This window comes from Oryzias melastigma, linkage group LG16 (genome assembly GCF_002922805.2).
Source record: "Oryzias melastigma strain HK-1 linkage group LG16, ASM292280v2, whole genome shotgun sequence".
Classification (NCBI taxonomy): Eukaryota; Metazoa; Chordata; class Actinopteri; order Beloniformes; family Adrianichthyidae; genus Oryzias; species Oryzias melastigma.
The window spans coordinates 7165594-7191219 of record NC_050527.1 but is presented as its reverse complement, the minus strand read 5'-3'; the positions used below and the strand labels follow the sequence as shown (position 1 = coordinate 7191219).

The window sequence follows — 25626 nt, the reverse complement described above, 5'->3', positions numbered from 1 at the left end:
TGCTTGCATTAACATTTAAATGAAAATTAAATAACAATTAATTGCTAGTAGGATGCTAGAAGTTTGAAGCTGGGTGAAGTATAGTGCACTGGAGTTCTGTCTTCTCTTCTCCTCTATTCTTCATTATTTATAGCTATCTACACTTCTGTTTGGTGCAGTGCAATTCATTTGTTGTCTCCTTCAGGGAGCGGGAGAGATTTCAGATTCCCGGTGGACCATCTGTGCTCATGTTCCTGGCCGTGGATCACGCCTCCGGCTCGTCATGGCCCCCACCCGTCCCCCAGTTCTACCTGGATGAGTACTACTCAAATACTTAATTGTAGAGTTAGATACGCTAATTCTCCTTTAACAGTCCTGGTTCATCGCCTGCCGTCCTCCATGAGGACATCTCAGAGGTTTCTTTTTTTTTTTTCCTGGAATCTGATTTTTTTTAGACGTTTTTCCTTACTGAGAAGGAGGGTCTAAATGCAGTTTATTTTAGTTTAACACTCAGCTATTGTTTATATTCTATGACCGACTTATTGCTTTTGTTAAATCACCAATATGAAGCCCGATGAGGAAATGGTTTTTGTGATATTGGGTTATATAAATTAGATTGAATTCTAAAGAGTTCCAGGTTGATTCTTTAAACTTCTTCCTGTTCCTGTTGGCACCTTTCCTCCCCTTCCTCAGCAGATGTGATGACGATGTTGACCGTCTCACCGAGACGTCTTCCGTCCACGTCATTGTCCTGTTAGCACCGTTCCAAAACAACCGAGGTCTTTCCAGAGAAGGATTAGAGGAAGTCAAAGGGCCGACGCTCCGACTGGAGTTATCAGTGACCGACTCTGGTCCATGTTTCTGCATCAGAGGGAAGCTGACCTCTGGGTGTCATGTCCTTTATTATACAGGGGCGGCATTTGGAAATGGCACCCACGTGACCCACTGGTGATCGCAGTGACCCCCGACGAGTGTCTGTGTTTAATCAATAATGAAACATTTGAACGGCTCAGCTTCTATATAAAGATCCATCAATAAATCATCCAAGGAAATGCAAAAATAGATTCAAAAGTAGAAAAATAAGCTTTTTAGTTGCTGCCATTTTATCAGGCTTAAGAGGACAGACAGATGGTCGCGACACAGATTCCTGTCACACCCAATCTCCATCTTTACGCCGTCCGTCGCCACCCGCAGATCTTCAAATTAACCTAATTACGAACAGTTGCTGGGCTAACTTCTTTAAGTTCTTCTGCATGTGTGTGTGTGAAGGGTAATCCATCATGAGTATGGAGGTGCTGCTCCATCCCAGCAGCATATGGTGGAGGTGGGCAGATTAGCCTCAAGGTGAAAAACACTGGCAAGTGCAGTTAGACGTGTGATTAAAAGTCAGCTGATTGGGACACGGCGGCGTTAAAACTGTCACCATGTCAGTGTGTTACCAGATTAGATCAGCATCATTTTGTCTAATAGTTTAAGGATGACGAACAAAATTTAACATAAAGAATTCCGTTTATGTCGCCCATGTTTGAGTTTATCAGGTTAACTAAACAATTAAAGCTCAGATGAGTCGAGGTTTTTACGAAATCAGAGGCACATATTCAAAAATTATCATATTTTTTAAGACTTTTTTAATAGCAATAAGATGTGAAACTTCCAATTCAAAGAATTAGTTGGATTATTTTAGTGCAAATTTGGTTGGAATTTTAATGCATAGGCAAAAAAAGCTAAAAAATAAAAAGAATTTTAAAAATGTCTGCATTTAATTATGATAAAACTTGTCAAAAAGTTTGATTAAAAACTTATATTTACTTTAAAGGTGCATTTTTTTTGCATAAAATCAGTGATCATGGGTTAAAATAGAAATTTAAGCACAAAATCTCTAACATACTCCAACTTTTCATCACGATCAACATAATTCCAGCAGATTTTGAAGGAATCTCAAAATCTGCTGGAATTACGTTGATCGTATTAACAGTTAAAAAATTACAGTAGATCAAAGAACATAAATATTAGTAATGAGTACAGTAGAGAGCTTACCTCAGCCTCGTGTCCACACACTGAGAGGGTTAGTCCTCCTCCATCCTCGCTGATCAGATTGAGAGATTTACTCCCTCCTCTTACTGTCTATTCTCCTCCTCTCCTCCTTCTGTCCGTCTTTGTTGTTGTTAAGCCCACACTCTGTTTTCTTTTGTCACAACTCCTCTTCTTTCGTTAGTTTTTATTTTTTTTGAAAAGTCCTCCCTCTCTGATAAAAATCCTGTTTTTTGAGTTTTTAACATGTGTTTTTGGCATTTTTTTCTTATGAAAGAGAACAAATGTAATAAGAAACCTGAATGATTGAGTTGTTTTCTCATTTATGAGTTAAAAAATGAGAGTAATATTTAAATATATCCTCCTTATATGATGCAAAACAATTAGGAAGAAATATAATGTGTTAGTAATGGGCAAATATATCATATTTATATGAATTAAACAATATAAAATGAAGTTTTATACTTATAGGGGTTAGTCAGAAGTATTATAGAAGTGTGGTATATTAAAACAAACAAAAAAGTAAATATTTCATCCTTATTTATCTTGAAAGTGACTTTCAGAGTAATTTTGAGCCTGACTGTGAAGGAAAAAGGACTCAAAGCCTGGCTGTACAAAACAATATCTGCCGATCCTCAGAGGTCAAACAGAAGCTGAGGACTGATAACCTCTAAGTGTTTCTCAGTCCCCGTCCTCCAGAAACAGTGTCCTACATGTTTAAAGGGTTTCTCTGCTTTAACACACCTGATCCGGTTCATCTGCTCCTGGCTGAGCCCTCCAAAAGCCTGTTAGTGACACAGTCCTTTAAATCTGTTGTGATGAAGCCAGGAAACAAGTAAAACCCCAGAGGAGTCCAGAGGTACTGAAAAAACACTGAACAAATTTAAGATATGCTTCTCATTTTTATGTTTTTCACCTTAGAGTTAATAAGTCCACCAACATAGAACACTTGAGTCTCAGAAATTCAAAAAAATCATGTGCTAAAACACAATTTTAGTCAGAATATGGGAACAACTTCATTGACAGTTAGCATAAAAATAAAAGAAAGAGCAAAACAAAAGTAAGGAAACAAGAAATATCAAGGCATGCAAATGGGGAGAGTATATAAATGAAGGTATCATTTAAATAAACAATCTTGTAAGAGTTTTAGGAATTGTTGTCAAATCTTATGAAACGGTCTTGGATTATTTTTCCTATTAAATCTTATGTGCTCATCTTGTTTGTTTAACATGACAGCATTTTAGTTTTCTAGGAGAAGGCCAAAAATGTTCTGAAATTGACCCTAAAGCCAAAAATAAAAAAACAACCTAGAAATCATTTTTGGAAAAATGCACTACAAAAACACAACATAACACTAAATATTTGTGTCTAGCTTCTTGTTTGCTTCTCTTATTACACTTAATATATTAGCTTTTTAGTGAGATGTCACGATTTGCTGTAAGACAATTCATCTTGAACATCATGTTGAGTCATTTGATCTTGAAATCATCCTATTTTAAGCGATTTCTCTGCTGAAATTATTTTTTTAATAATAATTTACATAAAATGTTGACAACTACATCATAAAATGTATTTTAATTGGTCTGGAAGGAAGGATAGTCTTTATATGGATAGTAAATGCATGTATATATATATAAATGTACCTACTTTAATGATATGATGTTTTTGCAAAAAAAATCTTATTTTAATGTTTCCAATTACCAACCGATACACATAAAAATGAATGTTTATACATAATTTAAAGATACACTTTTCTTAACAGGTCAGAACTTTACAGCTTATTTTAAGAAGTCTTACAAAGACAAACTTTATTAGTTCTGTTCATAGATTTTTTTCTGTTAATATTAAGGGAAAACATTTTATTTTGAAACTTTTTTTGAGAAGGACACTTTTTCCTGTGTTAGAAACATTGGGATGAAAGTTCTTTGGATCAGTTCTGGAGCTTATTCCACTGATTGACAAAACCATAAACTCAAAATGTTGTCATCAGAAGTTAATTTATTTAGATAATTTCAATTATAAAAATGTTTATATGATAGAATTCATGTTTCTGTTTTTGGGGGAGGAGCAGTACTGATTCACTCTGACAGAATAGAATAGAATAGATTAACTAAGGAAGCAAGAAACTCATACTTTTGGACCTGTAAAAAATGATTTCTATATATCAGTTTATTAATTTCATATAATCCTAAATAAAAACCCCTCGTTTGTTTACTGAGTCTGTCTGATGACATGATTACAGATGGAGGACATGCGGATGACTCATGCTTTCTTTATTGACTAATAGGTCAGTGCGTGCCGGGTTCTCCTGTCTGTCAATCTCCTTAGCTGGTGTGCATTAGGCGCCGAGGAAATGAGTTCAGAACAGCAGACATTACTGCTCAGACGCGAGACAGCAGACGCTCCTCCCTCTACAGATGATGCTCAACGGCTGAAGCAACCTGGAGGTCACACCCTCCGCGGTCTTTCATTCAGACAGATGTTTGCAGCTAACGTGCTGATGAGGAAACAGAGTTCTGATTTGTTCTTTAAGCAAAGAGAACTTTAGCACTTTGAGCTGAAGTGATGAAGGGCTTGGTTTTCAGAAAATAACTGCTCTGGCTTTGGAGACACAAGTTCTAACAACGTTTAAGGCCTTGGGACGATCTAATCAAGAATTTAAAAAACGTTCAAGGATGATATGTTCAAGTTTAGCAATGATAAGTTTTCTGTAATAATGTGGAATAAAAGCAAAATGTTCTATAGTTTCTGCATTTTTAGAACAAAAAAAACAAATTTACACAGCAAATTTAAGTCTGAAAGTCTCAAACGCCACTGTTATTTGTGGGAAAATTGGCCATTAAAAAAATAAGATTTGGTTGATAAATATCAGCAATGCTAAAATCATTAGAGCATTAAATCTGAAAAAAAAAAGTTTTAAAGCATTACAAATAAATATGTAACAAACCTTTTTGTCAATCGGTGTAACATTGTTAATAAATTCCAGTGATGTTATTAGAATAACTTTTGCAAATTATTACCATGATACGGTAAGGTTAATGGACCGCATTAGAATTCTTGAAAAAATATATTTAAGTTAAACTTTTTAAGCAAAATGAACTCCCATATTTCAAGTCAGTGACAAATTAAATCTCAAGTTTTAATATTTTTGTGCTTAGTGTAATTCATCCATTCGTCCACAAGGTGGAGCCATGTAGTCTAAAGCTGACCTGTAGTCATCATAACAGGTCATAACAGGCTATTTTAGAACATAAAACCACACATATTTATGGTTGGATCTTCTTTCAGATTTTTCTAACATTTTGATTTATAATGATTTAATTTTTAGGCATTTTTCTTTTTGATTTAACGTGTAACTTTAACTTATGGTGTGAAATTGGGCCAAAGAAAAAAGCATCTACAGATGTTGGTTTGGAATAACTTATCATTTTTAGCAGACTTAAATTAATTACAATGTTCTAAATAGAATCTATTGATTAAATATTCCCTCATAATTTTATATTTTTTACAGATCCACAGAAAGTGTCTCACTGTTTCTGTACGAAAGCTACCAAACGTGTTTAAAATGTTCAATCATTAGATCATAAGGATGTAACTTCTCCGTTTAGAGAGTTTTAGAGCAAAGTTCATTCCAGTTGTCATAAGTAGTAAAATTACATCTTTAGTCAGGAAACATTTTTATTTTATTTGCTTTAAACTTTATCACCATTTAACGTGCGTATTACTGTAATATATTTGACTTATCCTTTGATATTGATATGAAAACAACATTCTTGAAAATTAATTTATAAGTAGTGCAAATCTGTTTAAATTAGAGTTCTGTTATAATATTAGAAACAATGCTGACGCTCTGTTTGACAGTTTTCTAAGTAGTTCTAGGAACTTCGTCCTGATCTTTTGTGTGGAATCAAACCAAGAATATGAGACGTAACAATATGTCTTTATGATTATATATTTCTCTACAGTCTGTCAGAGCATCGACTTAGAGAATCTCAGACCGGTTATGAATGTTTGCAACAATACAAAATATAGAAATATCTGCAACTCCAATAATCCAGTAACCCTGAGTTTATTCATGTTCTGTAGGAAAATGCCTCAAAAACCTTGATCCCTCATCACATTTTCAAAGTTGTATGATCTTCAAATGCTAGATATTAGAGATTGTTTTTACAAGAATCTACCACAACTTTTTTTATTATTAAAAAAATTAATATAATTTTCTTTCCAATGAAAAAAATCTTTAGACACTTACTTTTTTGTGACTCCTGTATGCCCCTGCAATATAAAAACGTGTTTGAAGAAAAAAAAAAAGAATATATAGCAGTATAAACAGAAGAAATATAAATTTGGAAATTCCTTTTGATGTAGTTCATGGTAATTCAAAATTCTATCAATTTTCTAAATCCATGTTGTCCCTTACGAGGCCAAAGTGTTGCTGGAGCCTAACCCGGCGAAGGCGGGGTACATCCTGAACAGGTCACCAGCACTCTGTCACAAAGCCACAGTCACACACAATCATAGCTAGGGACAATTTAGAGTCACAATCCACCTATGAAGCATGTTTTTGGACCAGGGGAGGAAGCCAGAGTAACCAGAGAAAACCCACACATACATGGAGAGAACATTCAACTTCCACGTAGAAAAGTCCCAGCCTTCTTGCTGTGTGGCAAGAACGCTAACCACTGCTCCACCTGTGCAGCCCTTGGTTCAAAATTCACTCTCAATTTGACTTTTTTGTGCTCATGCTTTCTTTTCAAAAGGACTAAAATCTCTAAATGTTTATGCAAAGAAAGGGCCAGGACAGAAAACTGCTATTATTAAAAGATAGATTATTGGTAAATACTATTGAAGCAACACTTATTGATATATATATATCTATATATACATATTTATATTTTAGAAAATATAAGAAAAATGCAGGAAAAAGATCTAGTTCAAGGGTTAGTTCCTCAAAAGTACACATAAAAATAAATTATTTCTAAAGAACTATCTTTTCCTTTTAAAATAAACTTTTAAAACGTGAATAGTTTCAAGTAGATTTTTTTTCTTTTGCTTGCACTTATACAACATATTGCAAAAACAAGTATAGACATACATAAAAAGTATGTGGAGGAAGAGGCACAAAACCCATCTGGGCTAATATTAGAGCCTCTCCCTCAGGGCTGTCAAACTCATTTTGGTTCAGGGGCCACATTCAACCGTCTGATCTGAAATGGGCCGGACCAGTAACATAACAGCAAATGGTATACTTATTATCTGTACTTTTTTTCTCAGTTGATAAAAAATGCCTCAACCAGCCTAGTAGCTTAATCACTTATATTACACATTCATTCATAGAAGCCAAAGGATTTCAAATAAAATACATTTACTAAAAAAATGGTTTATTCAATTTTATACAGACTGAATATTTTACATCTGACATTGAAGGGACAGTAAACTCAAGAGGGCGCTATGGAAAAAATAACACTGCCTAAAATATAAATGTTAAATTGAAAAAAAATAAACTAAATTAAACATTTTACAATGTCTTTCAAGTGTGCAAAATACAATGAAATAGGCTGATTTTCCTTTGCACCCCCTAGTGGAGGAATTGAGCATTGCGTCAATTCTTTTACCTTTTAACACGTGAGGTCCAGTGTTTAAATTCTTTGATTTTTTTACTCCTATTTTTTAATTATTAACATGATCGTTAACAATTAAAAAATAATAGTATGTTAAAGATTTTGTGTTTAAGCGTCACCTCATGTTTTTAAGGGTTAAAGAACCAAATGGGGTTTCCCCCAACATCTTTATACTTTGACATTTTTATACACTCACTTTACACTTTTTTAAAAATAATAAAAATAATGCAATCATTTTATTATCAAGGATTGCCTTAAATGTTTAGTTTCAGATCAAATAGTGGTTTAAATAGTAAACATTTACTTTTATGTATCTTTTCTTCTAGTAACGCATCGATTAATGTCAAATTTTACATTTAAAAGTGTAAAAGTTTTGCTTTTCAACACTCATATTCCAGTGGGTCTGTTTTAAAGTCTTCTTAAGCAGCGTTTTCTATCATATTTCAGTCTCTAATCCCTGTTTGGTTATTACAGTAAATGAAAGGCCTCGCTGTGTCCATGCAGGGGCCTCCACCACCTCCTCCTCTCCTGTGAGTGGGGAGCAGGAATGTGTGATGGGCCGCTTGTATGTAGGCCAGTGATAGGCCGGCCTTTCGCCGCTCTGTCTTAAAAAGTTCAAGTCATTATTCTCCCCATGCCGGCTATTCACTCCCCAGTCCCGTTGGCTCATTGTTATTCTGCCCAAGTGAGTGAGGGGCTGTGAGAATGCGAGGTGGACGGCGCTTTTCCAACGGCAGGGAACCGATGGAGGCGCTTTTCTGACCGCGTTTCGGGGGCCCGAAGGCACGTCGGTAATCGGCTCAGTAATGAGGAAAGGTACAGAACGGCACCGAACGTCTGACCCCGATTCCTGGGAGTGAGGAAAGGCAGAGAGAGAGGGAGAGCGGGGGGCATGTTGGAAAAAGGGGGTGGAAGGGAGGTGAGATTTAGTGCCCTGCTGGAGGAAACAACCCCCCACAAACCGGTGGAAGAGGGAAAGTGTCCTTATAGGAAGAGAAAAGAAAAGAAGGGGTGCTCAAGTGTTCACTGAGGACTCAAAGAAGTCTTTATTTTTAAGTCACAATGTGCACAGAAAAGGTAAGAAACTTCTCACACAGTTCCTGGATGTTTTAGAGCTTTTATTGTGAAATGTGAGTAAGAAGATCAACAGGTAGTTGCTGTTAATGTCATGGAAAAGTTTTTTTTTTAATATTTACTCATAAAACTGTCAGCTTGATTCAATTATTGAATATTTAACCTTAAAAGTAATTTAGCACACCTAAAATTTGAATGTAAACATCTTTTAATGCATTATTTAATAAGATCTTTTTATTTATCTCAATTTTTCTTCTTTTTTATGTCTAAAAATTCAACATTTTTACTTGCAAATATCATTTAAGGTTTAAACGCCACTAGATAAAAGCAAGAAAATATTATATTTATCTTCTTCTCAGGTATTCTTGACTGCAAATGTTTGTTTTTCAAAATAAAAGTGATACTTTTAGTCCTTGAAGAGCCACATGAATGCACCTTCTGTATCGGTCAGCAACCACCTGCAGACTTTTACTGCAGCATCCTGACACAAGCAAAGCCTTCTTTTGGAAGATTAAATATTCACCCCCAAAGGCCTCGTTTCTGCTTCTTTATTTTTTTTAATAAAGTAAAAAGTATAAGGAGAAAAGTGGGAAAAAATGGTTTTGTCTTCATTTGAGCCTGGAAATGTTTACTTTTTCATATAGTGTACTCTGTTTTATGATCTCGTCATGATTAAATCAAATCCACACTGGAAATCCTCTGCCCTGCAGCCGTTTCCGTCTTGGTCGTGTCCTCTTTCCATGAACAACATGAACGGCGCTTGTTTGTTCAGTGGTCTGACACCTGTGACTTGGCCTGGAGGAGCCCATTGTTCTTCTCTGAAATGCTGAAACGTGTCTGGCACATGAATCTTGAAGAAATATTTGGGTTGCTGGAACTGGACTGTCCTCCATCACTTGGGATAGTCTGGATAGTGGCCTTAGAAGTCCTCCCTTTGGACCCCTTTTCAAAGTTTTCATGGTCATTTTTTTTCAGAAAAGATGCCGGAATAGTCTTCGTTCTGAGTTTCTGAGATGTTTTTTGTGTTTTTAGGAGTTTAGTGACATCTGTAAAGCTTAGGCAGGAGGGAAACAACACACATAGAGGCTGCAAACACGAAAGAAAAGAAAAATGTCTCGAACCGAAGAAGTCAACAAGATGACAGAAAATGTATACAAGGTAAAACTACATTTTCATGTGTTTTAAAGCAGTTTTGAGCATTGCACTTTGAATGGATTTTGTATGATTGTTTCTAAAAGGGGATTCTGGACCAGTTCAACCCCAGCCTGAAGAACTTTGTGACCATGGGGAAGCATTACGAGAAGGCCCTGACAGGTGATTTTGTCCAGCCAAAGTGCTTTTGCCTGCAAACGTTTTTCATTTTTAATTAAAAAAAAAAAATAATAAAAACTCCCCTCCTCCTGCAGGAGTGACCGTGGCTGCCAAAGGCTACTTCGACGCTCTGGTGAAGCTGGGAGAGCTGGCCAGTGACAGCCAAGGCTCCAAAGAGCTCGGTGAGTGAGGATGGAGGGAATAAGGAAACCTAAGATGGAGTTTATGGGTGAAGACGAGGGCTGACATGAGAAGAGAAGTGGGGACATTTCCCGATTTGTGCTGCATGTGTTTGCGAGGAGGAAACGTCGAGGCAAAAGAACAGAGAAGAGGGGAGAGTAGAGCCATTGTTGGGAGATTAACAACACCACATGATCTCATTGTAATGCTGAAAACGGTGGGGGAGGCAGGCAGGAGTGTCGGAGGGCGAGATGCCAGCCACCACAAACTGAGTGACCAAGGGAGGGGCATGCGGCCACTCTGGAAAACAGAAAGTTTTCTCAGATTTTTGTTGGTTTATTAAAGTGTTTTTATAAGGATTCATGCTGATGATGACTCTGCTCCTCTCAGGAGACACCCTGTTTCAGATGGCCGAGGTGCACCGGCAGATTCAGGTGCAGCTGGAAGACGTGGTGAGAAAGATTCTGCTTTTTGTTACCAAACTATTCATTTGGTTGAACAGTTTCTTGATTCTGAGCTCAGTTTATTTGGATTTCATAAGGATTTTTATGACTTGATTCTTTTCCAGCTCAAGCTGTTCCACTCTGAGATGCTCACCCAGCTGGAGCAGAAGCTGGAGCTGGACATCAAATATCTCACTGTAAGTTCATCATCATCATTATATTTACTTATTACATTTATCAAACCAGGGGTCTGCCACAAGCTTTAGCACTAAAACAGCCATTTGGTCCACTTTATAGACCGAACAAGAGCAGAAAAGTCTTTTGACAGCAGCACAAACAAGTTCCTTTCAAAATAAAATGCATCCTGTGTCAAATAAGATCCTCCTGCTGCAGCAGATTGACTTAAAAATGTAAAGAAGCTCAAATCAAACATGGACTTTTCCATCATTATGACTTTGACCTTTTGTCTACTTTTATATAAACATGACAAAATTGGTGAAGTCCTTTTTTATATCCGTATATATTTTTTTATCTAAACGTGTAAATGCAAATATATACTTTATGAAGTTTATCTCTGAATAGTAACTAGACTGTTGTGTAGCAGAAGATCAGAATATGAACTTTTAGCTTCTTCTAGTAATAAACAATAATTTTGCTTGGTTATCTGACATGTAAAAAATCTAAGTTAATTAAGTAAATTAACCAACATGTTTTTGTTCAAATGATTGTTATTTTCATGAGGAATAAAAAAAGAGCAGACCACCAAACTATTCCTCAGTGTAGTCTTACTGTATTTTTACTGTATTTTTTTTTACGTTTAACATTGAGAATCATTCTATAATTCTCAGAAAAAGTGCAAATAAATGTTCTTTTTCAGTCTGTTTTTTTTTATATTTGAAAATGTAAGAATTCTTAAAAATCAAAATGTTTAAGTTCTGATTTGATAAATTCAAAAAATAGTAGATAAATCATACAATTATTTCACTGTAATTCATTAGTTTGAAGTCAATAATTGGATTGTATCTAAGTAAGATTTTAAAGTAATGATACTCTTGCTTGACTAATAATTCTAGGGTTTATTTATTTATTCATAGAAAAAGTTTTAATGAAGTTGGGTAGTAATGAAGTTGACTTAATAAAGATAAAATCTTGTATAATGAACAGTGAACACTGTCAAAAGTATCTGTAAACAATTTATTTTAGCTTCCAAAGAATATTTCTAAAAAGTTATATAGACTTTATATCTTTTAAAAGTGAGACGAAATACAAGTTTAAGCCACATAATAGTTCCTTATTATTAACTTTTACAAATAAAAAAACATGCAACTTACCTGAAATTTCCAGATTTGGTTTCACATGGATGTGGAAAAGTGGGAATTTTAACAAATTCCATGTGTCAAGAAGCCCAAATTGGATACTCAACTATTTTAAATATTTTCTGAAAATAATCACTGTTTTAAGTGATGTCAGCAACAATATTCATGATTGAAAATTTCTTATCCTTTTGTATCTACCTTCCCTTCAGGCTACCTTAAAGAAGTATCAGAGCGAGCGGCGGTCTCAGACCGAGTCCATCGAGCGCTGCCAGTCCCAGCTGAAGAAACTCCGCAGGAAGAGCCAGGGCAGCCGCCACCCAAACAAATACGGTGACAGAGAAATGCAGGTACAGGTGATATTGGAACTCAACTGAGTCAAAGTTATGAAGTAATGAACACCTTGCTGTAAGAAATGTAAACAAGACAAAAATGAAATTTAATTAAATTACAAGATCAACCTAGAAATATAAGAATAAGTGATTAACAGACTAATTACTATACATAAGAATCTGTCCAAATAATGCTTAAAGCCATGACATTTTTTGAATTAGCTTTGTATGAATTAAGATTGTTTTCTTTCAGTTTGTGGAGCTGATGAGTCGTCGCCAAGTGGAGCTGGATTCACTGGTTGCCACCGGCTACAAGTCTGCTCTGACTGAGGAGAGGAGGCGATACTGCTTCCTGGTGGACAGACAGTGCTGTGTCACCAAACTGCTGATGAACTATCACTCCAAGGTGATTAGTGTTCATCCATACGATCTTCTGCATGTCTCATTGGGACATCAAATGACATAAAGCTCCACAATTACATTTAAATGTACTTTGAGAAGCAGAGACTGATAGGGGTATTTTTTTGTCTTAAAACATGATATATTTGTGATTTTCCTGCTCCTTTCCGTACATCTTTAAGCACTTAAAAACGGAATCAAACTTTCAGCTATTTCAGCAATCTTGGTATAAAAACATTCAAAACATTACTGCTTGTATTTTTAGTATTCATAATCTTCAAAGTTTTCAAATATTGAGCAAAAAGTGCTCCATAGGAAATGAATGAGAAATTTCTCAAATGGTTCCAAATATTTATGCATTTTTAAACTTGTGAACTTCCACATATACTTTCAGCTAGATGCCATTCAAACTGTAAAATGTGCTGAAACTACTGGGTTTGTTAAAGTAATTTGGAGTTTAGATTTTAATTTAGCAACATGATCGCCATTTTTTGGCTAATTCAGACATTTTTCCAGTTTTTAGGCTAATTTGGGGTTTAGCTACAATTTCAGCATTATGCTAGCTGTTCTGTCAAAATGAGACTTTGTTTTAAAGCTTTTTAGGCATATTTGGAGTTTAGCTTATAATTCAGCCTTATGCTAGCTGTTTTGTCGAAATTAGACTTTTTTTAAGTTCTTTAGGAAAATTTAGACTTTAGCTAATATTTTAGCATGCTAGCTGTTTTGTCAAAATTTGTTTTGTTTTTTTTAAATTAAGACAAATTTTGAGTTTAGCTAATATTTTAGCATTATGCTATTTTTTTTTCAAAATTAGACATTTTTTTCTGGACTAATATGGCATTTAGCTAATATTTTGGCAAGCTTTCAGCGTTAGCGTATTTAGCTATTGGCTTCAGCATTTTGGGCTATCAGTTTCATCATTTTCAGCTATCAACTCTGGCATCTTCACCGGCCACATTCAACATTCACAAATCATTGGAATAATAAACGTTTTTAATTGTGATAATTATTTTAAAAAACTGTTTGCAGTAGATGCACATCTATTTTTATGACAAAGAACACTTGAAGTCAGTTCTTTATGCCAAAAAATATGGAAAATTATATTTACTGTTAGACTCTATTTATATGTAGATTTTGTGACCAAATCTTCAGAACCTTTCCTTAATTGTTTTCCAGGTTAGAGAGCTTCTCTCGCAGAAACTGTCCTCTTGGCAGCAGTCGTGTTCTCAGCCGACAAAGCTCCCAGAGCGAGCCCTCAACCTGCTGCGTCACACCGCTCCACAAAGTCCAGGAGCCGCTGGGGTCGCCGAAGTCCTCCGTCACACCAAGATAGGCTCCAGTCATCCTGAACAGGTCAATACTTGTAATTTGGTAGCTTTATTCTTGTTTTTAAGTTGTTGCAACAGCAAAAATCTGTAATTTCTTTAGTTTGCTTTTTACATTTTTTATGAGATTTAAGCTTTTTTGTCACCATTCTCTGTTCTTGGTGTTTCAGAGAGTTTCTGTACAAGAGGTCCCTCCTCTGCTGAACGGAGATTCCAGCCGTTCCCAGCAGCAGCGTCTGGCCCCCACTTCAAGCTCCCAGACTGATGCTGGTCCTCAGGGCTCCCCCCAGACTTCCCACTCTGCCTCCTCCAACGGAGGAGCTGCTGGAGGCTCGTCCCAAGGAGCGTCTCCTCAGCATGCCAGCACACCCCAGAATGCATCAGCCAGCCCACTCCCTGATGGCGTTGACAGCCTCTCCTCATCCATACCTGCAACATCCAGCAGCTCCCCGCAGCAGGGCTCTCTCCTGCCGGCCACATCCAACCTCTCTCCGAGCCTCATCCCCTCCACCGTCATGTCACTGAGCCAGATCTCCCCGACCAGCGGCTCCTCCCAGGGCATGACCGTCCCAATCCCCCACAGTGCTCCTCACAGTCCTCCGCTGTCCCACAGCGCTCCTCTCTCCAGGGCCATGACCCCTGTGCAGATGCTGCATCAGCAGATGGGTCCGGGAGGAAGCAACACGCTGTCTCTGTCACACAACCCCTGGCTGCTCAAAGCCACAGAGATGTCTGCTACTGCAACTCTGCCCCTGCCGAGAAGACCCGTCAGTGAAATGAGACTGGGAGGCTTTCAAGGTGAGATTTCATTTAAGTTATTTCTTTCTCTCATGCGCCACCATGATCCACAGTAAACAAAGGGTCATACATACACCATAAAAGAAACAGAAACAATGTAACACATGAGTAAATAGGAGCACGACGAAGACCAGGTCTTATTCTTCATGTCCCTTAAACAAAACACTTCACAACTTTGGCCATCCAGATCACAAGCATCTACATAATTATATATATTTTTAAAACAACTTATAATTTTCAAATACTAGATTTTTATAGTCTTTTTAACAACGACATTGTTTGTGAAATTTGTATTTCAATGATTAAGGAATTCCACACTTTTATTCCAGTAAACACAAAACCTCTTTTCCTTAATGAAGTCCGAGCTAAAGGTAAATGCAAATCCTCTTTCCTTCTGTTATTGCAATGTGTAATCAAAGGAAATTTACCACAAATATGCTCTGGAACCAATCTTTTTTTAATCTTCCGCATGGTTAAATCTGTATTTAACTGAACAGGATCTGGATATTTTATATTTTATAACAAAATTTAACAAAAAGATCATGGGTGTTGTCTCTTGGTCCAGTATGATTTATTAGTCTCATAACTTTCTTTTGTAGTAGATTTAATCTGTTAGTATAACTTTTGCAAGCATTTTCCCACACCTCATTGAAAAGAATTAAGGAATTGTATAAAATACGTAAGGCATCTTTATCTAAAATGTGTTTTACTTTATATAAAATAACAATGTTTTAACTTATTTTCTTATTTATATAGTCAATATGGATTTTCCAACTAAGTTTATTATTGAATACAACTCAATAATACAAATACAAAAATACACATTTTTATTTCAGAAACATTATTAATAATAATTTCCTCATTTTTAATATTTCTATTTTCGCCATAATCTCTTGTTCCAAAAATCATACATTTAGTTTTTCCCAATTTAAGACTAATTTGTTTACATCAAACTATCTTTCTAATATAACCAGTTTGTTTTCCATGTTTTAATGAGTAATTCTAAATTATTCCCAGAACTGTAAACATCTGTATCATCAGCAAATTAAAAAAAAATCATGAATTTTATTAATAAATAATATAAATAGTTTAGGCCCTATTACAGAGCCTTGTTGAATTCCAGACAATGCTGAGTCACATTTTGATTTTTATTAATCTTAACATAGTGTTGCTTATTATTAAGGTAACTTTCCACCCATTTGGATACGATACCTCTTTTACCATAATTCCCCCATTTTGCTAACAAAATGTTGTGTTTTACTGGATCAAATGCTTTTTGCAAATCAAGAAATGAATCACCATGAAGTCCTTTTTGTTAATTGCTGCAAGAATCTCGTCTGTTAAGTGAATGAGTGCAGTAGAGGTAGATCTATTAGATTGAAACTCATTCTGATATTCAAAAGTAGATTCTTTTTTTCAAGAAACACGTCTGATTTAGAAATGTGTGACCTTTCGTTTCAAGGTTCCATTTCATTTTTGTATTTTTTATTCCTCAATCCAGGCTCCAGTCTCCCCAGGAGCCTGCCTTTATCTGGGGTTACACGAGTGGAGGCCATGTTTGCTCACTCACCTGGGGCGTTGGAGAGCGTAGGTGGAAATATTGGGGGCGGGGCTTGCCTACTTCACTTTGTACCTGGTGACTACATTACCCTGCTGATCTCTGAGCCCAGGGACGGGTGGCACTACGGTCAAAACGAACGGACCGGACGGTACGAGCTGCTTTGCTAAAATGCAAAGTATCTAAAAAATAGTTTTTTTTTGTAATTATTATGGACTAATTTTTTATTCCCTTATAGAAAAGGCTGGTTCCCGTTCTCCTACACTCAGTCACAGCACAGCAGGATAGATCAACTGGAGGGGTAAGCAGTAAGACTTAAAAATGTTCAAGAATTTTATTTTCCTCACTTTTGTCATTTTGCATTCTCAAAAATGTTTTTTTTTTTTCAAAAAGAGTTGTTGATACAAATTCAATCCTTCCTGTATTTTCTTTCCTCTCCGTCTGCTGCCTTTCCTGCAGCTCTCTCTTCTTATCTAAGGCTAACAGCACCAGCGCAGGACAGCTGGACAAACTTGTGTCTTCAGGCCTCAGTCCTGAGTCGGAGGAGGAGCGCGCTCTTCCTCCCCAGAGGGTCAGCACCTTCCGCCCACGCCCGTACAGCATGGCCGACAGCAACAAGGTCAGAAGCATGAACAGATAAGAGGTTAAGGGTTAAAAGAAATATTTTCCACATATGGCATTTCAAAATGTGTATTAAAAAATGTGTGTTTTTTCAAACACCCAAATCAAGATGCAGAAGCTTTGCTCAAAAGCAGTGATTTATTTCGATTTTTCTGCAGATCACCTCAGATTTGGGCTCCTCGCCTCCTTCTCCCACCAGGTAATGCTTCTCATCTGTTCTTCTGCAGGACATTCAGTCATCAGCAACATCTCTGTGTTCTCCTTTCAGGCCGAATCCCTTTGCCCACGTCCGACTCAGAAAAACCGTCACCAACGACCGCTCGGCTCCCATCATCGAGTGAGTCTCAGCAGAAGGCCGAGTTCTCATCCCCCCGTCAGGCCTGAAAACACCCCAACCGTAATCCACGTCGGATGTTGTGTTTTTAAGTACAGACATCTTGTGTGTCACGTGAACGAAAATATTATTTTTTGCACCACTGTGGTTCATCTTGTGGATGTGACTCACTATAGAGTTCTAGGACTAAAGAAAGACAACACACGGAACTACAAAAACATATAAAAGTTGATTATTTTCTTAGCGTTTGAGCCCGTTGTGATGTGTCCCACTGGTCCAAAGTGACTAACATTTCTTCATTTGTTCATATATTTGTTTGGTGCCACATTTTTCCTTTATTCAGCTGATTTAGGGGACTGGATCCTACAATAGGAGGCTGTACTTTAACTATTGCAAGATATTGGGGAAGAGGACAGGCTCCCTCTCTATTACAGTATTAATTTGAATTAGAAAAGTTGCCTTATGGATGTTTTTTTAAGTATTTGGCAGGAAAAGCCTTTTAAATAAATATAGATATTTGGATAATTTAACAATAAATCTGACATATGTGATTTTCAAATGTCACAATGATAAATTCACCCTTGAATATATAAAAATGTCACAGTTTATTAGCTGAATGGCTGGACAGTAGGAGGAGGAATGTATTCTGAGAAAGTTGCATGTTGTGGAGGGTTCCAAGTCCTATGATTGAGAGGTTTGTATGCTTAGTCTTGACATTTTAGGCTCTCAAAGATTCAAATATGTCCCAAATTTAAAGCCATACGCCGCCTCAATAAGAAGATTGCGGTTGCGTTTAGTGGTCCGACTGAGCCAAATCTTAAAGAACGATGTGGAAAGTGAAGTGGATGATCAAGTCTGTTGGAGAAATGTTTCTATGAAAGTGTTGAAGAAAGCTTTGGAGAAGTTGTCCGACGCCGGAGCAAGTGTCCTTGATAAACATTTAGAGTAGTATCCTGTCGGGGAATCACAATTTTTATTCAAACTGAATGTTGTTTTTCTGCACCTTGAAGAATCAAGACGTCACTGATTAATGTTTTATAAAATAATTCTAAAGACAGACATTACTTGTGTTGTACTACATCACTGACAGTAACAAAATGCTCGTTTGAATTTGTAAATAAAACAATTGTGGTTATTAGAGTTTCTATAGTGTTAAAGTGATGTTTCTTTTGGTTGAACATTTATCAAGCTGAAAAATGACTGATTACCAAAACCACACATCCTAAAATTAAATAACAAATTATAAGTAATTTGTTGCTATTTTAATAGTAGAAATGAATCATTTGTTCACACAAACAAGCCCATGTTAAATAAAACTTATTTTGGTCAAAAGTTGTTTGAAATTATTTTGAATAAATGGTCTTTATGCACATAGTTTATTTTTAAAAAGCCATAAAATGACATATTAGTTGTCTTTTATAAGCCATAGATCAGTATTAATGCAACAATATACCTAGAGGTAACAGAACATCTGCAGCAAGAATCCCAGCTTTCTATGAAGCATGTTTTCCACATGTAATCAACATTTTTTCAGTGTTTCACCATCTTTTTACAGCAGAAAAATCATGCTTATGGGGTAAATCCTCAACTTGTAAAAGTATATCTTTACAGTGTTGACCTTAAAGATGCAGAAAAAAAAGCCTGAAAATACTGAATGGAAAAAGTCAAGTTTTTATTTTGTTCTTATATTTTTTTTCCCAAAAACTTTTCTTCATGAAATACTGAAAACATGTGAAAAGTTCTGAAATTGAAATATTGTTTTATTTGTGGACAATTTCTTGGTTGTTGGTTTCTGTTTAGGCGATATGCATCACTGTGAACACATTACTGGACTGTTTTATTAATATGCCAATCATGTACTCTGATGAAGAAGCACTAAATTATTAAATGTGGAGACGTGAAATAAATGTGCTGGGAGGAAACTTTATGGTTTTGTTCTTGATTAAATATTTTCCAAAACACAACAGAAGAATTTCTGATATGAAAGTGTGTTTGGGTTTTTACAGGTTCAGCAGCACAACACACTTTGTGCTGTAGAAGCTCGCAGATTATCCTGCTTCTTTGTAAGTACACGTATGTCAGCATGAAACAAGAAAGTTCCTTTCAGCAATGTTAATCTGATTGCAGCTTTACCAGATCAGCCTGTGGAGGATTATCAAACCTGAGCTTTCTGAAAGGAAAATGTTCATTTCAGCATTGAGCTTTTTAAACAGATTAGTCAGCCATCATTTATTTTTTTTAACTAATAACTGGATCATTTATGGTCATTACACCTTCTTAGAATTTTTTTCAGATTTATTTAAACCTCCACCTCCATAAATGTTTTCATATTGCTTCATTATTTTTTATTCATATTCCTGGTACCGTCGAGACTTTAATGTATTTACATGAAAAAAAGATGCTGATTCTGATCAGCTACGTGTAGAAGAAGCGTTTTTTCTCCTCTTCCTTTCATCTAATTGGGATTTATTCACAATATTTAGTGCTAAAATGTTATTAAAAAGAAAATATTAAGTTTAAAAAAAAAGAAAAACCTCTTTTGGTTCATGATTTGTCACTGAGACCATTTCTTCTTTCAAATTACTTTTGTTGTCCTGAATTATTTTCCTGCTTGAAGCTAAACTTTAACTGTAAAATGTGATTGATGCAGAAGATTTTTTGGTAACACTTTAGATGAGGTGCTACTAAACACATAATATAATGTCTACAAAGACAGTTAGTACATTTGTTAAACTAGTAAAGTTTATTAATATGACTTTTGTAGATTAAAGTTTCATTTTAGATGGTAATGAATCTTATCAAAAACTTTAATGAACCTTATTCAGCTTATTGAGCTAATAAATGTCTTACTAACACTCTATAAACATTTTAATAATTTTTTAATGTGTTAATAAAGCTTGTCAAGGAATCCTATTATAAAGTGCTACCGATTTTTTTCTCTAAATCCAATTAACTGCTTAATAAACTGGAGCAACACGAAGTAGAATTAAATAGTCTTTACTGTCAGACAAAGACAATAGGGGAAACTATGCAAATGTGAGAACAAGAGAAGCAAAATGGGCAACGATTGGGAGACATGAAGTTATAAACTCTTGATCCAATCCAAATTCGGACCTTTAGCCTCGCGTGGATGGGCTGGAACATCGGGCATGTTTCCATCATCTCTGACAGGAACTGAAACAGGAAAAGAAAAGAAAGAAGAGATTGAGTTAAACATATTTAAACAAAAATATTTTATTTTCTTTGTGAAACAATGTTCATATTTACCTGGGTAGTTGTATGGCACAGCTGAATTTAGCATTGCTGTATATTTTGTTAAGGGGCTGATGAAGGGAAGTATCATACCTGTGGAAATACAAGATGATAACACTAGAATTAAAGTCTCATGACATATCGGTCACTTTATTCAGCAAACTCCCAATAAGAAGTGCCCAAACATGAATTTAGCAATGATTGCAGCTAAACAGAAAACTGCTGGTACACGATAACAACAAAAGCATCACAAGCTTAGATTACTGGATTTAAATTAACTTGAGATTTTATTCTAGAAGCAGGTTAGGTGGAAATCCTGGCTAAGTTTATCCTGAACTTTTTTACAAATCTGGTAGATCCTGAGTTTGTTGTTATGGAAACTTAATTTGGTAACCTGGTCAGGTGAAGAAACTGAGCTTAGTTCTGATCAGTTCTGGCTTTATGACTAAATAATCCAAATGTGAACAACATTTATGTATCTATATATTTGTTTGTCAGTTCTGGTACCATACGACTTCAGTCTGAGGTCCAATGTTGATGTTTTTGTTCCATTCTACAAACATGTAATAAAGGTGACAATATCCTAATCAGACTAGGTTAATGGTGTAAAACTCAGTTTACCAGTTCAGGTTTATCCAAATTCAGTCTCACAATAAATTCAAGCAATGTTGAGCCTCCTTCTTCAAACAGCTTCAGATTTAAAGCTAAACACTGAGTTACACATGTTTGTGGAGCTGTAATATTGTAATAATTTTGAAATTTTGGGGAAATCAACAACATAAAAGTTGTTTTTTTATAGTCAGAAATCAAAATCCTAATGTCTTAGTGTCTAATAAGTCTAAAATTGAACTAAAAAGCTCATCTAGTGTGTTATCAATGTGTAGCTGTTAGCAAAACATAGATGTTCTGCTTTGTTTCTTCTTACCTATCAGTCCGATTCCACAAGACACCACGATAACAGGCTCTTTATTCCACGCATTTTTCAGGAAAGCCCCGATTCCTGCAGACAAAAAACGCATTTAAAAAGTGTATAAACACACAAATACAAGTTACGTGCTGTAAGCTAGCAGTAGCAAACATTAGCGACACATCCAAGGTCATTTTTCTCTTTTAAATTCAAACGGCGATTAAGGCGTCACATACATTCAAAAGGACATTAGACAAACATTCTAACATCATGTCTATTTATTTATGCAACACAAAAGTGGGTATAATAGTTGTTTATTTAGTGGAAAAGCTAAAGAGACGAAATAAATACCCGCCATGTTGTCTTCTGTAGTTTTAGCCTGAGAGGGTGCTCATGGGAAATGGAGTCGAATTTCCTCTGATACGTATAATTCTCGCGCCAGTCTTACATAAACAATGCGCGTCGCATCCATCGCCACTTCGTGTTTCTATCTAACGATATGTAGTTAAATAGCATTATTAAACTTATTTCTTGGGAAGTAAAGAAACAGTGAATGTTTCAGGTCGTACAACTGAAGATACTTTGGTGTTTTTGACCGAAATGTAAGCTTTACTGTCTGATGCTGATCATTTTTCGTGCTATTGTTTGTTAGCTTATGCTTATCATCCCATGAATCTTTTCCCCTTCGCCAGATGATGGAGGACTTCTCTGGGCTGGCGCTGCCTCCTCTTTTTGGAGGAGGTCATATTCTGGAGGCAGAACTGGAACCCGGAGGAGTGGAGCTCGGATCTGGAGAGGTACTGTGCGTCATGCTACCTAGAAGACTGATGTAAACAAATGAAAATCTGGGAGATCCTGCAGTAATAAGACATGTCAAACCATGATGGTGTGCTTCTTTTTGATAGTCGGGGGTGTTTCCATAAACTTAGCTTAAGCTTTAAGCCTCCCTAAGCTTCCTATAGCAGGATTTCATAATATCAGGCTTTAGCATAGCAGTGTACAGTTGGCATGTCTTCTATTTTGAATTACAGCTGTTGTTTGCTGACTGAGGAAAAACGCAATAAGGCAAACCTTAGGTTTTTTGTTTGTTTGTTTGTTTTTGAAGGAATGAAAATCATGCTAAAATTCAGTCACAACTGCAGGTCTACATTCACATTTCCTGTTTTTTTTTTCTGATTGATTAAGTCAATGGGTGTGACGATTCAATTCACGTCTTTATTTGTGGTTTCTGATACAATTCATAGTTGATATTAATTTGTTTTGAACGATCCGATTCACTAACCTAAAATCGATCCAGGAAGTCTTTAGCCAAAAATTCAACCAGTGTGACTCAGAGATAAATACCTGGTACTGAACAGTGCAGGTGGAGTTTTCCAGATTTCTTGCAAGATAATAAATTAAATACGTGTTCAAGTAAACAAGAATTAATAGTAAAACCATTCACACTTGAGTTTCATTAAGTTCAGTCCACTGTTATTTTTCCACATCCAAATAATAAAAACGGAACATTATTAGAACATTATACCACACTACTGCGGTGACATGTCTTTGCAAAATTCAACGTTTTTCCACACATTTCACTAAAATGATGGCTTGATCCAAATTATGTTTTCCAAATCGATATAATCAACTTTTTTCATTTGTAACAGTTTTATAATGGCATAGATGAATTCAAATGACATCTTGCCTGAGATCAATTGATCTAGTTAGATTTTAGGAATGTAAATCAATTAATCAATTAACTTGATTAATTGTTACACCCCAAATTAAGAGAGATCTGAAAAGGCATATTTTGTGACTTGCCAAGAATAGAACACTAGCATTTAAAACCTTAAGTATAAAACAGCCCAACTTTGAAATAGAAAAGAATAGAATAGAATAGGCTTTATTGTCATCATTTTTTTTTTCCTATTCTGGGCTACGAGGAGACGTGTGTTCATACATTTTTATGATACTTGTTGTTACTAATAATAGTAACAACAGAAAATGTGCAGGCAGAATTTTAGCTTATTGAAGCTTGTCCCTTAAAAAATAGTGTAGAATAGAATAAAAAATGTAAAAAAAAAAATCTAAATAGAATAAAAAATCCCCAAATCCTGAACTGTCTTTTCTGTAGGTGGAGCTGGACACTGGAGGCAACGAGCTGATTGACAACACCGCACAAGAAGATGAAGAAAGAAGAGCTCTGGACAAAAGAAAATATCTGGCTCTGAACAGGAAATGCAAAGAAATTGAACAGGTTTCCATTGGTCTATCTTCTATATGTGTGTCAGGGTCTTGAATGTGCATCCCCTATACATGTTTTTATAAATATAAAATTTCCAATAATGTTATTGCTTGTTTACCTGCATAAAACATTATTATTTCTGCCATTTTTAACCACATGTGCTCAGGTGAACCAGAAGATCCTTGGTCGGCTTCACTTAGTACAAAGAATTACACGGCGTCTAAAGAAAGAAAGATGGTACAAAGTATTTTCATTTTAACTGCTAAATGTTTTTTGTTTTATTCATAGGACATTTTTTCAACTCTGCTAATCTCTGCAGGTTTCTTATGAAAACTCTGGATGCTCATGGCGATGATTACAGAAACGCTCAACTAACTATATTGCTTGAGGTGAGGAAAAAAAGCAGAAAGAAAATACCATTCCAAATAGATGTCATTACTTGTTAACCCTTTAACACCTGAGGCATGCTTAAACACAAAATATTTAACGCATTGTCTCTTCAACCATTAACATAATCATTCCAGGAGATTTTGAAGGAGAAAAGCGGCTCGTACGAGCCGCTTTTCTCCTTGGTTGAAAAGTTACAGTAAATTAAACAAAAATAAATGTTTGGGACTTCTTTTTCAAAATCCAATTTAAAACAGTTGTTTCTTATTAAATTGTATGTTCATAACTTCTGGGTTTTGTCTTATAAGTGATATTCATTTGGCTCCGCCCACTTCTTTTTGTCTCCAAACGTATCAAGGAAAACACTACACATTCATTTAAATTTAAGACTACTTTCTGCAACAACAACTAATTAAAATACTGATTATTGACTCTTGAGTTGAATTTTATAGCATAGTTTGTAGTTTTTAAGTCGCATGCTCCTCATTACTTTTTCAGTGAATAATTGTTACCAATGATAGTACTGCTTCCATCGCTCTGTGCTGTGTTGACAAAGGGGAGGTCTGCACATCCTGACATCAAACCAAGGACATGTTGACATGCAGTTACACACAACAAACCAACAACCTGAACTGCCCTCTCCACCACACCACAGCAGAGACGGTTTATAAAGACTGCTGGTTGACATGGGGCGGTTGCATCTGAGTTTATTTATTAATTTAACCTTTATTTTTTAGGTAAAACAGATTAAGAAAAATATCTTATTTCCAACTGAGAAAAAAGGAAAAGACCTTTTGAGAGAGAAAAAACAATTGTTTTAGGAGACACGGAAAAAAATCAGGATAAAACAGCAGTTATTTTAGGTTAACCTTATTTATTTCTTTATTTTTTAGCAGATGACTCCATTTGGATTTTGGAGATCAACTGATTGTCCTGCCCTTGTTTAATTATATGCATTAATGCAGTTGAAATCAACCCTTCCACACAGTTTTAGTTAGGGATGAACGGATGACAAAACTCACAATTTGGATCATGTCGCGGTTTTAGAGTCACGGTTGGGATTATTTTTTGGATCAGTAAAAAAGTTTGAAGCTAAAAAAATTTGAAAAGTGAACTCTTTTGATCTCAGGAATATTCTTTTGCATAAAAAATACTATAAACAAAAGTTCATTATTGGGTCTGTTTCAATTTAAATGTCGTGTTTTTACATTCAATAAAAATGCAACCAAAAAATATTTTTTGTTTTATTTTATTTTACCTTTATAAATGATTCAATTTTGTGTTTTTAAGTTGTCTTTTTAAATTAATGCAATGAATAGTGTTTGAACAATTCAGATAAACCCAACAACACAGTCATATTCTCACATTTACTAACTAATATATTTTGTTTGTATTAGGCTATTATGCAGTTCTAACAATATTTTAGTAAAATCTGCCCTGTTATTAAAATATTTCTTGTACTGAAAAAAATATTAGTGTCTGTTTTCGTTAGGACTCTGAATTTTACCAAAATAATGTTTTAATGTTCTACGTC

General features: G+C 35.5%; 3 protein-coding genes across 4 annotated transcripts in view; 2 read left to right on the top strand and 1 right to left on the bottom strand.

Moving 5' to 3' along the window:
* The first annotated feature begins 8128 nt into the window (after positions 1–8128).
* On the top strand, positions 8129–19246 carry zgc:158689 (uncharacterized protein LOC791177 homolog). Of its 2 annotated transcripts, none has more exons than XM_024266979.2 (15): positions 8129–8447; positions 9738–9863; positions 9944–10019; positions 10112–10198; positions 10587–10648; positions 10765–10836; positions 12165–12302; positions 12538–12690; positions 13860–14036; positions 14179–14806; positions 16308–16515; positions 16603–16665; positions 16824–16983; positions 17144–17184; positions 17254–19246. In XM_024266979.2, exons 2-15 carry the CDS (start codon positions 9816–9818, stop codon positions 17324–17326), a joined length of 1986 nt encoding a protein of 661 aa, XP_024122747.1. In that variant the 5' UTR covers positions 8129–8447; positions 9738–9815; the 3' UTR covers positions 17327–19246. The 2 variants fall into 2 exon arrangements, with proteins under 2 accessions (XP_024122747.1, XP_024122746.1); XM_024266978.2 differs by having other exon boundaries at positions 8130–8708.
* Positions 19247–20300: 1054 nt separating this feature from the next.
* Positions 20301–21969, bottom strand: ndufa3 (NADH:ubiquinone oxidoreductase subunit A3). The gene is made up of 4 exons (XM_024266982.2): positions 21830–21969; positions 21497–21571; positions 20587–20664; positions 20301–20493 (listed from the first exon to the last, which is right to left on the bottom strand). The coding sequence occupies exons 1-4, from the start codon at positions 21834–21836 to the stop codon at positions 20402–20404; spliced, it is 252 nt and encodes an 83-aa protein (XP_024122750.1). The 5' UTR covers positions 21837–21969; the 3' UTR covers positions 20301–20401.
* The window catches only part of tfpt (TCF3 (E2A) fusion partner), a 5071-nt gene continuing 1382 nt past the window's right edge, over positions 21938–25626 (top strand). The window contains exons 1-5 of the mRNA XM_024266981.2: positions 21938–22080; positions 22171–22275; positions 23595–23717; positions 23872–23942; positions 24025–24094. Of these exons, the coding sequence (XP_024122749.1) occupies positions 22171–22275; positions 23595–23717; positions 23872–23942; positions 24025–24094 (369 nt within the window). The 5' untranslated portion in view covers positions 21938–22080. The remainder of the gene's footprint in view (positions 22081–22170; positions 22276–23594; positions 23718–23871; positions 23943–24024; positions 24095–25626) is intronic.

Bases quoted from the DNA above. Each gene is read 5' to 3' on its own strand.
- zgc:158689 (XM_024266979.2), top strand. From the start codon at position 9,816: ATGTCTCGAACCGAAGAAGTCAACAAGATGACAGAAAATGTATACAAG. The intron at 10,020-10,111 runs GTGATTTTGTCC...CTCCTCCTGCAG, and splicing joins TTACGAGAAGGCCCTGACAG to GAGTGACCGTGGCTGCCAAA. The intron at 12,691-13,859 runs GTGATTAGTGTT...ATTGTTTTCCAG, and splicing joins TGATGAACTATCACTCCAAG to GTTAGAGAGCTTCTCTCGCA.
- ndufa3 (XM_024266982.2), bottom strand. The intron at 20,665-21,496 runs GTAAGAAGAAAC...GTATTTCCACAG, and splicing joins TTGTGGAATCGGACTGATAG to GTATGATACTTCCCTTCATC. The intron at 20,494-20,586 runs GTAAATATGAAC...TTCCTGTTTCAG, and splicing joins TGTGCCATACAACTACCCAG to TTCCTGTCAGAGATGATGGA.